Source organism: Hevea brasiliensis, chromosome 17 (assembly GCF_030052815.1).
Source record: "Hevea brasiliensis isolate MT/VB/25A 57/8 chromosome 17, ASM3005281v1, whole genome shotgun sequence".
In the NCBI taxonomy this organism is placed as follows: Eukaryota; Viridiplantae; Streptophyta; class Magnoliopsida; order Malpighiales; family Euphorbiaceae; genus Hevea; species Hevea brasiliensis.
The window spans coordinates 58,346,857-58,363,365 of NC_079509.1; the positions used below are offsets into that span (position 1 = coordinate 58,346,857).

The window sequence follows — 16,509 nt, forward strand, 5'->3', positions numbered from 1 at the left end:
AATAAACTTTAGATATTTATGTTTAAAATTGCTTTAAGAATGTGAAAATTAAAAAAAAATACTTTTTATACAAATAAAGTAATGTAAAAAAAGTCTTGAAATATACAAAAATAATTTAAAATATATCATAATAAAATATGAAATTCTATAAACTTAGCTTTTTTAATTAAATCGTGAATTTTTAATTTTAATAATTAAGTATTTAATTTTTTTTTTCAATTTTATCACCACGCTAGTTTAAATGAAAAATTGTCGTATGCATGTATAGTTAATTCTATTTTCCTAAATTTGTAATTTAATTAATTTTTTAATAAATATTAATACATTGTTTTTTTTTTAATTATTTGAGTGTATTCTATAATTTGAAAGTAATTTCTAGAAATACATAAACCCTTCTTGAGCCTCTCGTTAATTCCACTTCCCTGTGAGCAGATCTCTCTCTCCGCTGAGAATCATGAGAAGAGCCACAACTCTCGCGTCCTCCATCCTCTCCCGAACACTTGCAGCCACCCACGACGGCGGCGCTGCCACCGCTGCTGCCGCCAACTGCCGCCTGCTCCAGGCGGCACTCTATTGTACAGGCGGTACAGGCAGTTCCTACAAACATCAACATTGGTTCTCTCGGCTTTGCAATACCTGCTCTGCGCGAGCTGCGTCTATTGGGGTTGCTGGAGCTTTGGTTTCCGCGGCTGCTGCCACATCCATTTCTCAAGAAGCCTATGCGAAGGAGCCGCCTCCGCCGGAACTTGTGCCTAAGGACGTTGTTCTTTACCAGTATGAAGCTTGCCCTTTTTGCAATAAAGTTAAAGGTTTATATCTCTCTTATTATATGTATTTGGTATTGAATTGTGGTGTTAAATTTCTTTTCTCTTCTAGTGTTTTTTTTTTTTTTTTGGGTGTTCTAATGCAAATGGGAAATGAGTAATTATATGATTTTTTCCTAACAAGTTCTTTGATTATGAATTCTTTGGTCAATAATGAATCTTTTGGTTCAAAGGAAAGAGATTGAAGAGTTTTAAGTTTTATGGAGCGGTTTATGATTTAATGAAATTTATTGTTTTTCAGCATTTCTTGACTACTATGATATACCATACAAAGTTGTGGAAGTCAACCCAATTAGCAAGAAAGAGATCAAGTGGTCTGATTATAAGAAGGTGCCTATACTGATGGTGGATGGTGAACAGCTTGTTGATTCATCAGGTTTTCATTTTCGTCATTTTACATAAATTTTACTTGGTTTCAAGTCTGAATGCTGAATGTTAATAGAAAGATTCTGTAAACCATTAAGTTATGGAACTTGTACCAGTTGAAGATGGAACTAATATGTGGTATGTGTGCAGTCATCATTGATAAGTTGGGCAGCAAGGTATCTAAGAAAAAGATTGATTTGGCCTCAAGTAATGGTGGTGAAGAGGAAAAGTGGCGTCGGTATGTTGCTTTCACCTGTAAACCTCCTCCCTCGCTCTTCTTTTTTTCACCAGCTGTTCATTTGGCTCACTTCAACGAGATTTAAAATCTAAAAATTCTATTGTGGTTATTAAAATGTGGATTTAATTGTGTCAGCTGAAGTTCTTCTTGAGATTCTTATGTGGCTTGTTTATGGTTAGAGAGAGTGATTATCACTCTCTGTGCTTTTTTTTAATTAAATTCTCTGTACTTTCTTTTTCTTTTTGGTAGCTGCTTTATCCTGGGCATTAGCTCAATTTTGCTACTACTAGATTCAGAATTTTTTTTTTTTTAACCTTTCTTATTGCTTTTGTAGTTTTATTTTCTGATTCTTTTTCCTTGTATGAGATGGTGGGGCCTTGTAATAAATTTTAATTATCTATCATGAACTAAATTAAAAAAAAAAAATTATAGGCTTCTCAACTGTTGGTTAACGAAAGTCTACTTTATGGTTTGAATTTGTCGCTTTGGGAGTTGATTGGTCATTGATCCTTTTGGAGCTTAGTTTCCAGGGCCCTTTAATGTTTTGGGCTGGATACTTATTAAGGTTTCATTGAATCAATTCATTGAATCAATTCATTGACGGCCCAAATTTTTTTTTTTTATGGTTTTGCACTTCTTTATTTTATTTTATTTAACTCTTGGGATATTTATTCATGCAATGCATATTCTAATGTTTTACAAAATAATTTGCATAGCGAGTAGCAATGGGCCATGCTGTTATGCTATGGCCACAATGTTTTCATTTTCGTCCCTCCTGGCCATTGCTATGATTTAAATCTATGTTGATTTGCTCGATCCTCATGTAGTCTTTGGTTTGGTTTCTTTAGGAGGACATTCAGTGTACTGCAGAGTTCTTTTGTATTTGTTAGAAGTTTTTATTTTGTTTGTTTCTTTTTTATATCCAGTCCTTCTTGTACTGAGGGTTTCCTCGATAAAATTTCTTCCCACACAAGAAGACGAATTAGAGGAAGTACAATGACTTTGTAGATTTCCAGCTGATACTAAATTGTTCTGAAGAAAAAATTGCTTCATTGTCTTTATTTTAGCTGTAGAATATATGAACTTGTGTAAGTACTAAGTAGCTGGCATGAAGAGCCATATTTATATATCTATACTGAAAACCATTGTGTAATGTCCCTGCATAAGAAACATATATATCTACTTGTGTTAGGAACATGAATGTATATTTGGTAATCATGAAATTGATGCCCTTTACTTTAGCATGTTGCACGCTGACAAGTTTATGCATTTGGGTTACTGTGCCATTCAATTTTTATCATTTTGTGCATGCTTTAGCTGTTTCTCGGATTTTAATGCTAGGTGACTTAATGACTTCATTATGTAGGTGGGTGGATAATCACTTGGTACATGTCCTATCTCCAAACATATACCGCAATACTTCTGAGGCTCTTGAATCCTTTGACTATATCACAAGCAATGGTAAAACTTTTTTTTTTCCTGCAGAATTTGCATTTTTGTCTCCCTTTTATGTCTACATCATATGCATGTATCTGTGCTAAATTTTTGTTTGCAATAAAGAATTAAAGATACGTTACATCGTTATGTTAATGGGTCAAGAAGATAGCTTAGTATGTTGTAAATGAATGCATGTTTGGGCCTTTTTCATAGAATATTGTAAACTGAAGACCATATTGGATGTTATACAAAACCAGTATGTGGAGTAATATGTTGGAAAAGGACTAAAATTTACAACCCTTTCACTTTTATATGCTAAATGCTTTCTGTATTTTCATGGGCAATATTTCTCACTCGATCTGTATTTCATGTTTTGGCTCATGATCTTGATTGTCTTGTAGGAAATTTTAGCTTCACAGAAAAAATTACAGTGAAGTATGCTGGAGCTGCAGCAATGTATTTTGTGTCCAAGAATTTGAAGAAGAAATATAACATTACAGATGAGCGTGCTGCCTTGTATGAAGCTGCAGAGACATGGGTGGATGCTTTAAATGGCCGAGAGTTTCTTGGTATGCATTGTGTTTCTCAACATACCGCATGATGTTTCATTTTTGTGATGTATAACTCCATAGGCTTTGCATTAAATAAATATGGCCCTTGTTTGATAGCATTTATTTAATTTATAAACATATCATGCATTCATTACGTTTACATGGTTTAGAAAAACATATTAGCAGCAGATATCTTCAATTAACATGGAGGGTTTTTTTTTTCTCCTAGTTGTAGTGACTTGCAAGGAAGGGATCTTGTGTTAATTTTATTATTTTTTCCTACTATAAATTCAAATCAACCATCATTTCCAAATGTGCATCTATCCAAATGAATGCTATTATGAAATAGTTGAACAAAAAGTTCTTTGATATTTAATATGCATATAACATATGGTACTAGAGTCATCTCCATGCTGAGGTCTTGAGTTTAAATCTTAGTTGGCGCCAAATGAACTAAAAAAAAGGGTCATCAATCATCTTTGACCCCATATTTGGGTTTCAGCCTTCATAAAAAAAAGGTAATTAAGACCTAGGTTCTGTACGAATAGATCATGCGAAAAGAAAAAGTACATAGATCATGTTCAATTGTGTATTATGCTGATCATGCTCAATTGTTATTATGCTCTTAAAAGGAGGCATGTAGCTTTGGTGAAATGATTGGCTTTAAATTTGATTCATGAATTTGAAGATTGTTCCTTGAAGATTTATTACATAAACCTTGCTCATTATTTGAAAGCTGAGTTTGAGATCAAGATATTTATCATTGATTCCATTCCCTCAGGAGGATCAAAGCCGAATTTGGCAGACCTTGCTGTTTTTGGAGTATTAAGACCCATCCGGTATCTGAGGTCCGGTAGAGATATGGTGGAGCACACCCGAATAGGAGAGTGGTATACAAGGATGGAGCATGCTGTGGGGGAATCTTCAAGGATTAAGGCTTAAACCAGAATTCATTGCTATGCTTTCTGCTTCATTTTGGTTTCCATCTTCAATCGCCTCAGTAAACAATCGTACCAGCTGAGAACATGAGACTTAACAATTTTTTTACCAAACAATTTTGTTATTGTGTGATTATTATACAAAACAGAATCCCAATACCCTAATCAATTATCAAAATTATTATTCTGAGAATTTACAAAAATAAATAAATTCTGGATGTAACTGCAATTTTCCTAAGCATTTTGGTATCATGAGTTGATTAGCTGTATAGTCACTGATGTTTTAAGTCACTGAAAATGCTTTTCAAGTCACATATTTTGTAGAAATGTATGGCTGATGAAACTCTTCTTCTCTGGATGGAAATTATATGAATGATAGATTATTGCTTGCAGATTTGAAGAAAAGGCAACTTTGTTAAGGGGATCGAGACTGTACTGGTTCTCTAATCATGGTATCAATTTAGTTTTGATTCGGTCTTAGTTTGATTGGTTTTGATTAAATTTAATAGTTGAATTTTTGTTTCTAATTTAATAATTTTATAATATTATTTTATATAATTAAATCAGAATGGAAATATGAACTTGACATGAGATTCAAGGAAACATGCATATGTTATATAAAGTCATATATCTTCCATTATATCATGATAGCAAAAACTACACCAACCTAACCTACCTGAGAAACCGTAGGGTTATCTATGGATGACCAATAAATCTCATAACTGAAAGAAGACTCGCCAACAATTGACATAGCAATCTGGTAATCCAACTTCTGGTTCTGCTGTTTCGACCAAGATCTAGATATTAGAGAGAGGAGACATGAACGTGAGGATAATCTATTAATTGCATTTTCTTGCCATGAAATTGTCAGCTTCAGTCAATTGCTTAAGGTTCACTAGTTATCTATATCGTAATCAATTCCAGAATGGTTCAGTTAAAAGTAAAGAAAATAATAGCTGCACAAAGCCGTATAAAACTAGAATCACTTTATTATTCGAGGCAGTATCAGATCAGCAACACAAGTTCATACACGTTTGTGATTCTGCAAAACCAGAATTAAACTTCATTCTCACTGGCGCTCAAATACTAATAATTCACTCAACTGAAAACTCAAACAACATGGTGTGCTTATATGTCTCACCAGGTTGAACGACCACTGAAGGGAAGTTTGATTGGTTTATGGCATTAGGGAATCCTTGTGTCTCCAAACACAGACCTGAATGCTTTCCATAAACAGCACCTCCTTTACCAACAACTCCATTCACATAGTTTCCAGTGTAAAACTGCATCCCAGGAGCATTGGTCCACAAGTTAAGCACCCTTGAGCTTGATGGATCTTTAAGTTTTGCAGCACGTTTCAAACCTGATTTCTCTTCCCCGCAGTCAAGCACGTAGTTGTGATCATAGCCTAAACCAACTTCATGGATTGAAGCACCAACTCTCTTCTCAGAGGAGAAGTCAAAAGGTGTGCCTTTAACTGGCATGATTTCACCAGTTGGTACAGTGTTCTCATCTACAGGTGTAACATGAGATCCCCATATTTGAATTGAATGGTCTAGTATGTTCCCAGAGTTGTGGCCAGCTAAGTTCCAATAGGTATGCTGCGCTAAGCTGACTGGAGTTGCTTTATCCTTGGGCACTGCTTCCATGTCGAGCCTCATTGTCGTGCTTGAAGTAAGAGTGTAAGTTGCAGTTACAGAAAGATGCCCAGGGTAACCTATTACCACAAGAAACATAAAAGATCAGAGAGAGAAAGAGAGAGAGAGAGAGAGAGAGAGAGAGAAGAGGGGGGAGGGGGTGGTGTTGGCAGCAGCTGCGGTGGCGCTACCTTCCTCTCCATCATGACTTTGATACTTGAAGGTAATTGATGAGTTTTCACCCTTCTTATATTCTGCTACCTCCCATATCACCTTATCAAAACCCTTGTGCCCACCTAAACATGAGAAGAAGAGTATCAATATTTACGTACAATAACTTTTAGAAAAGCAAGGTTCAAAATGATAAATTCTTTGAAGTAAGAAGAAGCCTGCACTAAATGAAAATTCGAACTAGCACTACATTGCTTTTCCCAGAAAACAAAATAGAGTTTATATGGATCTTTTTTTAATGCTTTATCATATTATGAGAAGCGGACTCCCCATTCATTAGATAGAGAAGATCACCAAGATTTCGTGATCCTCTGCCGTTTGGCTGATAGAGGATCAAATGGTCTAGTTCTTTTGTTGGTAGCTTGGAGGATTTGGTCCCACTCGTTATCAATGGGATCAAGGATTCATCATATTATGAGCCTTATTGTGAGTTGCAGGGTTCTTGAGAATTCCTTTCAAATATAATTTTCAGCCAACAGCTAGAGAACATGAAGTCGCATCACTTTACAAGAATGTTGCTGGAAAAATGGTGTTTTTCAAAAGAAAACAGTGTTTTGACTGGTTTATAAAAAGAAAATTACATACAAATATCATTGTCCCAGGTTTACCATTCACTCATTTTGCCACTGGACCTCATGAATCAAGCTGTCAAGTAATTTCAGCCATATAACCTCTTCAAAATAGAAATAACAAAATGCCTTAGAACTATATGCATTGATCCCATGACAGTTACAACAGGATTGAACTAAACAAGAGCATGATTAAAAGGGTTAAAGAATTTTATGATTACACACCATGAAGACTGTTTGGAGGCTTGTTAATGGGCAAAGTGTACTCGACCCCATTGAGAGTAAACTTTCCATTTTTAATCCTGTTTGCCACTCGGCCAACAATGGCCCCAAAATAAGGTGCAGCACCTTTCTGGTCACACATACATATAATCAGAACAGGAAAATTAAAAAATAAAAAAGGACTGTCAACAAGAGTACTATGATTCCCTCAGAAAGCTAATGCAAGCTCTAGAAAAAACTTTCTAGAGGGAAAGAAATCCCATGAACAGGATTGGCCAGAAAGATCAAATGGCAACTACAAGCAAGGTTGATAGAATTTGGATCACATCATTAACAAAATATAAGTTGGGTTTTTTTTTTTTTTTCCTTCCTTGAATTTGCCAATAAGTTTGATTAGAATATAAAAGAAAGATGAAGCAAATAGAATTACCAGATATGGCTCAACAGAGTCGAATCCAAGAACAACATCAGCTAAATTCCCTTCAATATATAGAAAACCCAGCAATCATTGATGAGATAGAAATTGAATAACATGATTTGAGGAAAAAGAGAAAGGAAACAAAAAAAGAAACATAAGCATTATCTACCATTTCTGTCAGGTACGGACAAGGAAGTAATAATGCAACCGAGGTTGGTGATCTTGACTAGCATGCTTCCATTGTTGAGCTCAAATATTTGTGGGTTCTGGGTTTGATCCGCCATGGATTGAGAAACACTGAGGTCTGACAAAACGAGGGACAGAGAGTTTGTCTTTGGTGGTTAGTTGTGTTTCCTTTTGTATCACGTTTGAAAAGTTGTCACTGTCTCTCCTTTTAACGTCCTTATCTTCTCCACCCACAGCGAATGTGGCTCTGACTGTAACCATCTGCCACCTTCGTCCATATTATTATTATTATTATCATTATTATTATTATTATTTATTTATTTCCTTCTTGAGGGTGACCCCTACATTATTCATTTGTTCTATTTAATATTTAGAATTTTTATGTTATATATATATATATATTCAAAGAAATTTTATTTATAAAGTAATAATTTAAATTTAAAATTTGTTGTGAGAATTTTATCTAAATATTATTTTATTTTTATTTAATCAACATAAAAAAATAACATTTATTAATATTTTCACCGAGAGATTTTCATACTGTTTAAATTGAATTTTCCATTTTGATTTTTTTTAAATGTTGATTTCAATTTTGTAAATTCAGATTCATATAATTAAACTCGATTCGAAATAAAATATATAAAATTTTAAAAATATATATAAAATTAAAATAATTATATATGAATTTTAGCTTGACAGCAATCGTTTTAAATTTATTAAAAAAAATTATTTCATTAATTTAGTATTTTAATTATAAAATATATTAAATCTAATTTTTAATTGATTTAAACACTAGGATTAATTTTCTATGGTTATCTTTTATAACTCTAAAAATTATAAAATTAATTTTCTGCTCATACTAAAAATATTTATTTTCAAAATTATAAAAAATTTACATATATGTCATGTGAATAACAAATTTACAGTATATATTAATAAATTATCAAAAATTTTTATTTTCTAGAAATTATCAAAAAGTTGCATGAAGACTTGTTACTGTCGTTACGGGGAAAGGTTATAATACCTATAAAATAAATTAATAAATAAATTAATAAATTTATTAAAATAAGTATAATTTAAATAGAGTTAATTTGATAATGTAAATTAAATAAAATTATTTTTATATTTTTCAAATAATTTCTTTAATTTATTTATTCTCAACTTAGCCATTGAAATTTAGGCAAGTCCGAATAGCGGACCCCACAACCGGGTTAACCCGACTACAGAACTCGGGTTTCACCAAAGCTGGAAGGTTTTGAGCAGAAGCTTTATAACAATCGCCATTTGGGTTCCTCCTTCCTATTCCCATTTCTCTTTCCCTTCCATGCTTTCACACCAAAGCTTCCAGCGTTTCAACTTCTGTTTTGAACTTCTGGTTCGCCTCCCACAAGCTCTTACAAACTTCGCCAACGCGGACGGTCGTACATTGACTCTCTGGCCAATTACTTCCCATTTCAGGTTTGGAATTTTATTGGGCTTTCGCATTCCCATATCACGAACGACGCAAATGACACAGGCGTCTCGCTTTCTGCTTTGACTTTTGATTCGGTTCATCAAGCTTTGGCTCCGGCGACTGTTGGACATTTGAAGTTCCAGCAGTTAAGGTAACACTTTTGTGTTTTTTAATCATTTTGAGAAAGGGTTACAATGATTTTGATTTGTTGATTATAAATGGTTAATGTGGCTTTGTTCTTCAAGTTGATGAGTTGCTTGCTGTTGGATTGGTGTTCGTGTTACAAAAATTGATGGTTTTTTTTCCCCACTTATTGATGAGTTACTTACTGTTTGATTAGCGTTTGAGAAACAAAAATTGATGGTTTGATGGTGTTTCCATGTGTAGTTTACTTCACCATTGTTATTGTTTATGGGTTTAGCATGCCAATGCTTTATATGTATTTTTCTTATAATGATAATTTCATCCTGGGTTTGTTTGTAATGCTTTTTCCCCTTACTTTCCATTGTATGTCTTATTGCAAATGATTTGTTGGACTTTAATCCTTCGATTGTAATAACTACCTGTTTTGTGGTATGGTAAGCCCTTCATTGGAGTGGATTCTAATGTTTATGAGGCTTTAAAATTTGTGTAAATTTTGACTAAAAAAGAGATGTCTGATACCAGCAGCAGTGTTCATTTTCTGATTGCTTCTTCAACTGTTAATCACCGTTATGTTTGTACCAGTTTAATTGTAAATTTTATGCCAAAGACTGTTAATATGGTGATGCAGAGTGAAGCTCAAATACAATACTCTCCACACACAATACACGAGTATTGAGAGAAAAACTCTACAGAATTTTATTAATTAAATCTTTAAAAATTGATACATAGGATATATGGGCTATTTAGAGGTTTGATCTCCTAAATCTAATAGGAGAATAAATCTATTTTCTAGGAAGTTTAGATAAATCTAAATATTTTAGGAAGTCTAGATAAAAATAGGAATATAACTAATCCTAATTAAAATAGGAAAACTAAAAGCAAATCCTTACTAGAATAGGAAAGTGAAATGGAATAGGAAAACACTGAAATAAAATCCTAACCAGAATAGGAAACATTAAAATTGAAAAATCTAGCTCCACATTATACTCCCCCACTTGAAAATAATTCATCGTCGAGTTAAAACAGTTTGCAACAATCCAACAATGTTTTGTAGACAATTCGCATACCATTCTCCCCCGCTTAAAACTCATCCTCGAATTTTAAAATATTGAAGAATAAAAAACTTTATAGGACCAACACACCATATTGTCTTCTTGGTCAATGTCAGCAATGGTGAATTATAAATAATTGAAGCTAGCAACTTCACATTGCCCTTGGGATTTGCAAAAATACCTGGATAACAAAATCAACAGTAATTAAGGAATTAGATAAATTTTTAGTCTCCATTATCTTCATGACTTGTTTTTCTCCAACTTCCAATATTGTTTCTGTCAATAAACCACTCAATCAAAAAGTTTAAACTTGTAGGTGAGAGCCTCGTGAATACTTTTATATCTCTAATACACCCCCAACACGCAAATGCCCATTGGACTTGAAGTATGAATAAGCATAGGCTCACTTTGTCTTATGCTGAAATATTTAATTAATAAATGGGGATTAATTGTACTTGAACTCTAAGCTTTTTGATCTGAAAGACTCTGATACTATGTTAAATTTTAGAGAGAGTATTGGGCAAATTATATATTAATTCATTTTAATTCGGACTTATATAAATAATTGTATTACTTTACACATCGAAATGACTAGTCAATTTAATGTGTAACCCAACTGCATATATTTGCCCTTTTACTTCATATTTTTTCAATGATGGGATTCCCAACACTCCCCATCAAGTGCAGTCACATCGGTTTGCTCTTCTCCAAGCGAGTGCCTTTTTGCTCCATTCGGCCTATTAAGAGTTTACTTGCTCTTCCATCAACGTGTCAGAGTACCATGGGAATCACAGACCACCATCTCCATGGATTGTCCTTCCTCAATTTCCATTGAAGTCTTCAAGACGTAATAATTTTCATTCCTTAAGATTCATTCCTCAAGATCTTCATTTTCAACTATAACAAAAGGAAATTCGATTAAAGTTTGTACTTCAAATTCTTTAAACTTAGGCTCCTCCACTTCATGTTGCATTGTTGAATCCCAAAGCTCCCTTTGTTCTTTACTTTCTTGTTTTTCAAACTCTAACAACCTTGGTTTGACTATTTTTGACATCGTTGTTTTTGTTTGAATAAATCTACTCATAATCTAGAGGCAAAAATTCATGTTCTAGCAAATATTTCATCATACACCATGTACGAACTAGTCCTTTACCTTCTCACTTCTTTCTAGATTGTAGTCATTGCTACCAAGCAGAAGCATCACCTTTGAACCAATAAAGCCACCAATTTGACTCGTTTCTTAGGTGCTATGTCCATACGGTCAAAGAATCTATCCACTTCTACAATCCAATCAAAGAATTCCTCTATGTCGAGATTCCCATAGAAATTAGGAATATCAATTTTTCAATCGATAAGCCGCGCCTCTTCTCCTATCACCACCATACCAATGGTGCCTATTGAACTAGATTGGCTCATATTCATCTTCCTCCTCTAAATCTTCATCACAAACATATTACCTACATGCAGGAGAAGGTCTGTTGATAGGGTCACCTCGAGCTACGCGATCTCTTAGCCTTCTATCATCATACTAATCCTTGTTTGTTTTAGTTCCCAAAGCACCAAGACAGCTTGCAATTTCTTCAAAGCATTTCTTGATACGCTTGATTATGAGATCCATCAGTTACTCCGAACATTATTCTCATCGTTGCAATGTTTCATCCCTATGGTCAAGGGCTCTAGTTTCCTAATCTCCATCGCAAGAATCACTATAATTGCCACCTCTATCAAGGTAAAGCCATCTCGATTGGGGTGATTTCCTCACTCTGATACCACCTAATGCAATGTGAATCTCATAAAAGAACACATGCAATTCTCAAAGTATTTGAGAGAATTTCTCATTAGAATTATACTAATCAAAACTCAAAAACTGAAATTACATAGGATATTTGGGCTATTTAGAGGTTGGATCTGCTAAACCTAATAGGAAAATAAATTGACTTTCTAGGAAGTTTAGATAAAGATAAACCTAAATACTTTAGGAAGTCTAGATGAAATAGGATATAACTTATCCTAATTAAAATAGGAAAACTAGAAAGAAAAATCCCAATACATTAAAATCCTAAATAGAATAGGAAACTAAAATGGAATAGGAAGCACTAAAATAAAATCCTAACTAGAATAGGAAACATTAAAACTGAAAAATCCAACTTTGCATCATATGGATATGGAATATTAGCAGCAAAGAGATGCTTATGCATAGGATGTTCAGATTCAATTTTCCAAAGAGTTCAAGTTGCCAGAGATGGAATTTGGTAATAACATCATGTTGATTGGATTATCTTAAAGAACATGTCTTGTTCCTTTTCAAAGAGGAACCATTTGCTGCTACTCCTTGGTTCCGTGTTTGCAACTTTGTTGCATTGGAGTAAGTATTTAGGAGTGCTTCATATGTCAAAGAGGGAATGGATATGAAATGGCTAATATTGTATTTCAGCCCTTATCTGGAAGATTGACGAGTTGTTTGTTTCCAGTTAAGATTGAAACTTACTACAATCTCCAACCTTATTGAGTGGAATTTCTTTGTCCCCTATTCTTCAATTTGATGTCAATGACTTGTTGCCTATTTCTTACCAGTGCTGCTACCTTATCTGAAATCTCTTGAAGTCAAAGTCATCAAGCTTTCACATCTAACTTGAAGGGATAAAAAGGTTTGTTCCTTCACACATCTCCTTTTGCATTTGTATTTTATTTAACTCTAAATATTGATATTTCAAGTCTAATGTATTTTAAATGACTACCATTTTCCAACATTGGGATTATTTTGCTGTTGTTGTACCTCCTTAAAAAATTTGAGTTTTGATTGCCTATACAGTTGTGAATTTTGAGTTGATTGTGACGTTATGAAAATATAGGGCTTTACTCTTGTCCTCAATGATCTATGCATCCCAGTACTCGTCGACAACTAGGAGATCTAAAATTACTTGTCCTAATAGTTTGAAGGAAGAAATCCCATCCTCAACCTGTTGTGAAAGCCTGTGTCTTTTTTAGTTGATGTTTAGTTTTTGTGATTATATCAAATATATAAGTCAACTCACACATGTTGGTTGCATGCTTGGTACCATAACATTTCTGTGATTTACATTCTTCACAACCTGCCTGTTGATTACTACTGTATTCATGTGGATCATATATGCCATCTTTTATTAAATATAATATTGAGCTGAACTGTTCTATTATAGATTGAAATTTTTGTTCATATGCAATTTAACTTGAACTTTGTATGCATAATGTATATAAAGTATAAACATTGTAGTAAATCCAATGTTCCGTTTGTGAAGATGTAGGGCTTGAATATTGAACACATGGGTCTCACCTAAGAATTTGTTTGGTGTGACAATCTCTGGTTGATGTATATAGCTCCTTCTCTGTTGTATATAATTCCATTTCTTTTCTTTTCTTTTATTTTCCTCCATTTTCTTTGTTTGTGCATGGTTCCTTCTCTTTACTTAGTAATCTTGAAGTATGAACTTAGGTTTTCATCTTTTTATGCAGCAACTTTGATGTGCTTATATTATTGAGTGCAGAGCTTAATTCTGCCATGGAGAGCTCTGATGAGGAGAAGGATGGAGTTTTGGGGAATTACATGCCAAAAGAACTAAGCATGAGTTTGGCCACTGGTACCAAATTTGTAGATGAGGTACTAAGTGGTCCAAGTGACCGTTGTCTGGAAAATTTTTGCATGGATAAGCAGGTGTTCTACAAGTTATGTGATATTTTGCAAGCCAAGGGCCTGTTACGCCATACAAATAGAATCAAGATTGAAGAGCAATTAGCCATATTCTTGTTCATCATTGGCCATAATCTCCGCACTCGAGCTGTCCAAGAGTTATTCCGGTATTCAGGAGAAACCATCAGTCGTCATTTCAACAATGTTTTAAATGCTATTATGGCAATTTCAATAGATTTCTTTCAGCCCCCAGGATCTGAGGTTCCACCAGAAATCTTGGGAGATCCTAGATTTTATCCATATTTTAAGGTAATGCTCTTGTAGTTTGAATTTATTCTCTTATCTGATGGTCATCTCTATCTCACCTCAAAACTTCTATAACTAGGATTGTGTGGGAGCAGTTGATGGCATACACATTCCTGTAATGGTGGGTGTGGATGAACAGGGGCCCTTCCGTAACAAGAATGGATTACTTTCACAAAATGTTCTGGCAGCTTGTTCATTTGACCTGAAATTCCATTATGTTCTAGCTGGCTGGGAAGGCTCAGCATCAGATTTACGAGTTCTAAACTCAGCTCTTACAAGGCGTAACAAGTTGCAGGTCCCTGAAGGTATTGTATGTACCCTTTACATTGTGGCTTGGTTAAAGGTTATTTGGCCACCCAATGAGAAAGGATGTGCTCATGCAGTATTCAGAGATGTTTAATTTTGACATATATCATTCTCATTCTTGAACTCATTGCATAATTTGTGTTCTCTTTGACGTTGTACTGCTGTTGTTGGTGAATATTTCTAATGGTGCAGGTAAGTACTATCTTGTGGATAACAAATATGCAAATATGCCAGGCTACATAGCCCCATACGATGGGATCCCTTATCACACAAATGAATATCCCATTGGTTATCATCCTCAAGATCCTAGAGAACTATTCAATCAAAGGCACTCATTGTTGAGAAATGCCACTGATCGTATCTTTGGTGCTCTGAAAGCACGCTTCCCTATATTGTTGTCAGCTCCTCCATACCCTTTACAAACACAGGTTAAGTTGGTTGTAGCAGCGTGTGCAATACACAATTACATCCGAAGGGAGAAACCAGATGATTTCATATTTAGAATGTACGAACAGGATAACATGCTAGAAATTGAAGAGTCATTGCCCCCAATAGAGGTTGAACAGTCAATGATACAAGTTGAGAATCAGGCTGTGGAGATTGCTTTTGAGATGGAACAACTCGAGTTTAGTTCACAGTTGCGTGACTCTATTGCAAGTACTATGTGGGATGACTTCATCCGTGATCTGTCAGCTATGTAGACAGATTCGTCATGGTTTTAGTTTCAGGATAGTATTGGGAATTCTTTTCAAGATCATTGGCGTGTAGAATTTTTGAATTTGATCTTGATCTTGGTGTACATTGGTACTCTTTGTTAATATAGTAAAGAAATATATTGATAGATTATATAATTTTACATACGCAAAATTTTATGAGCAACTTTATGGCAGGTTTAAACCTTTGATTAAAGTTTCAGAATCTTACAGACAGATTACTTTTAAATTGGAGGACTTTTGTTACAAATATTTATACTCGTATTTCAAAGTTAATTTGCCTTTCATATCTTATTGCTTCAGGGAAATGGGTTTTGGCTGTCCTTTGTGATCATCATTAATAATACAATAGTATTGTTGACATTTAAGGATATAATTTAAATTTAAAATAGAAAATTGGAATATTGGCCATTTTAGGAATAAATCTTAAGTAATATGAATGCGATTTTGTTTTGTGATATTTTTTTTTATTAGAAGTATTTTTGAATCAACTTTCATTATTAAAATTAAATTAAGTCTTCTCATCGAGTAATTTTAAGAATATACCTTCCCACATCAACTTAATATATTTATGATAAATAATCATAAAATGCTTCTCAACACAATTAAAATTTGATTAATGAAAATGAGAACTCATGGACTAACTCAGTTGAATTGTGATATTTTTATATCTAATATTTTATAATAAATTATCATGTATTTTTTAAATTTATATAAATAAGATAAATATACTATTTTCTTATTTTCTTTGTTTAGAAATTACTCTCTCCATCCTATTTATTTTTGTCTTATTTTATTTATCATTTAAGAAAATTAAAGATTTTTTTTTTCAACTTGACCTTTATCTATAATTATTCTCAATATATTTATATCTTTTTTTTCACATTTCTACATTTTGAAGGTACAATATTGACTTGATTAATTATTTTAATATATAAAATAACTTAATTACGCATATAAGCTCAAATTAAAATAAATTTACACTTAGAGAGTGTTGGAAATTTAAGTTTCACGTTGGAAATAAATATAAGTTAATGTGTAAAATAATTTAATCACTTATATAATTTTATGTCAAAATAAATTAAATTATAATTTGACTAAAACCCTTTATAGATTTAATAATTATTAATGATATTTTTTTAATTTTTTAAAAAATTTGAAAAAAATTCTTGAAATGAAACGGATAAAATAAAATTTTATAAAAGTTTAATTCATTTATTTTTTTCTATTAATTTTATGTTTAAAATAAAA

The 16,509-nt window shown here is 33.2% G+C and overlaps 3 protein-coding genes across 5 annotated transcripts; 2 read left to right on the forward strand and 1 right to left on the reverse strand.

The window, feature by feature from the left end:
- Positions 1-366: 366 nt before the first annotated feature.
- Positions 367-4,592, forward strand: LOC110644225 (uncharacterized). The gene is made up of 6 exons (XM_021796919.2): positions 367-809; positions 1,066-1,200; positions 1,341-1,428; positions 2,795-2,889; positions 3,267-3,434; positions 4,198-4,592. Exons 1-6 carry the CDS (start codon positions 455-457, stop codon positions 4,356-4,358), a joined length of 1,002 nt encoding a protein of 333 aa, XP_021652611.2. The 5' UTR covers positions 367-454; the 3' UTR covers positions 4,359-4,592.
- Positions 4,593-5,323: 731 nt separating this feature from the next.
- LOC110644227 (uncharacterized) lies at positions 5,324-7,845 on the reverse strand. The gene is made up of 5 exons (XM_021796923.2): positions 7,601-7,845; positions 7,444-7,493; positions 7,017-7,143; positions 6,183-6,287; positions 5,324-6,071 (listed from the first exon to the last, which is right to left on the reverse strand). Exons 1-5 carry the CDS (start codon positions 7,713-7,715, stop codon positions 5,449-5,451), a joined length of 1,020 nt encoding a protein of 339 aa, XP_021652615.2. The 5' UTR covers positions 7,716-7,845; the 3' UTR covers positions 5,324-5,448.
- Positions 7,846-8,867: 1,022 nt separating this feature from the next.
- LOC110644226 (uncharacterized) lies at positions 8,868-15,396 on the forward strand. 3 transcript variants are annotated; one of them, XM_021796921.2, is made up of 5 exons: positions 8,869-9,221; positions 12,841-12,914; positions 13,759-14,242; positions 14,319-14,544; positions 14,738-15,396. In XM_021796921.2, the coding sequence occupies exons 3-5, from the start codon at positions 13,805-13,807 to the stop codon at positions 15,244-15,246; spliced, it is 1,173 nt and encodes a 390-aa protein (XP_021652613.2). In that variant the 5' UTR covers positions 8,869-9,221; positions 12,841-12,914; positions 13,759-13,804; the 3' UTR covers positions 15,247-15,396. The 3 variants fall into 3 exon arrangements, with proteins under 3 accessions (XP_057995795.1, XP_021652613.2, XP_021652612.2); XM_021796920.2 differs by having other exon boundaries at positions 13,791-14,242; XM_058139812.1 differs by lacking the exon at positions 12,841-12,914 and having other exon boundaries at positions 8,868-9,221.
- The last annotated feature ends 1,113 nt before the right edge of the window (positions 15,397-16,509 follow it).

What these genes read in the sequence shown, in the direction of transcription:
- LOC110644225 (XM_021796919.2), top strand. Translation starts at nt 455, where the DNA reads ATGAGAAGAGCCACAACTCTCGCGTCCTCCATCCTCTCCCGAACACTT. An exon ending in ACAGCTTGTTGATTCATCAG is followed by an intron (nt 1,201 to 1,340) that starts GTTTTCATTTTC and finishes GTATGTGTGCAG; the next exon opens with TCATCATTGATAAGTTGGGC. An exon ending in AAATGGCCGAGAGTTTCTTG is followed by an intron (nt 3,435 to 4,197) that starts GTATGCATTGTG and finishes CCATTCCCTCAG; the next exon opens with GAGGATCAAAGCCGAATTTG.
- LOC110644227 (XM_021796923.2), bottom strand. Translation starts at nt 7,715, where the DNA reads ATGGCGGATCAAACCCAGAACCCACAAATATTTGAGCTCAACAATGGA. An exon ending in ACTCTGTTGAGCCATATCTG is followed by an intron (nt 7,144 to 7,443) that starts GTAATTCTATTT and finishes ATGTGTGACCAG; the next exon opens with AAAGGTGCTGCACCTTATTT. An exon ending in AAGTCATGATGGAGAGGAAG is followed by an intron (nt 6,072 to 6,182) that starts GTAGCGCCACCG and finishes TTGTGGTAATAG; the next exon opens with GTTACCCTGGGCATCTTTCT.
- LOC110644226 (XM_058139812.1), top strand. Translation starts at nt 13,805, where the DNA reads ATGGAGAGCTCTGATGAGGAGAAGGATGGAGTTTTGGGGAATTACATG. An exon ending in GATTTTATCCATATTTTAAG is followed by an intron (nt 14,243 to 14,318) that starts GTAATGCTCTTG and finishes TTCTATAACTAG; the next exon opens with GATTGTGTGGGAGCAGTTGA. An exon ending in CAAGTTGCAGGTCCCTGAAG is followed by an intron (nt 14,545 to 14,737) that starts GTATTGTATGTA and finishes CTAATGGTGCAG; the next exon opens with GTAAGTACTATCTTGTGGAT.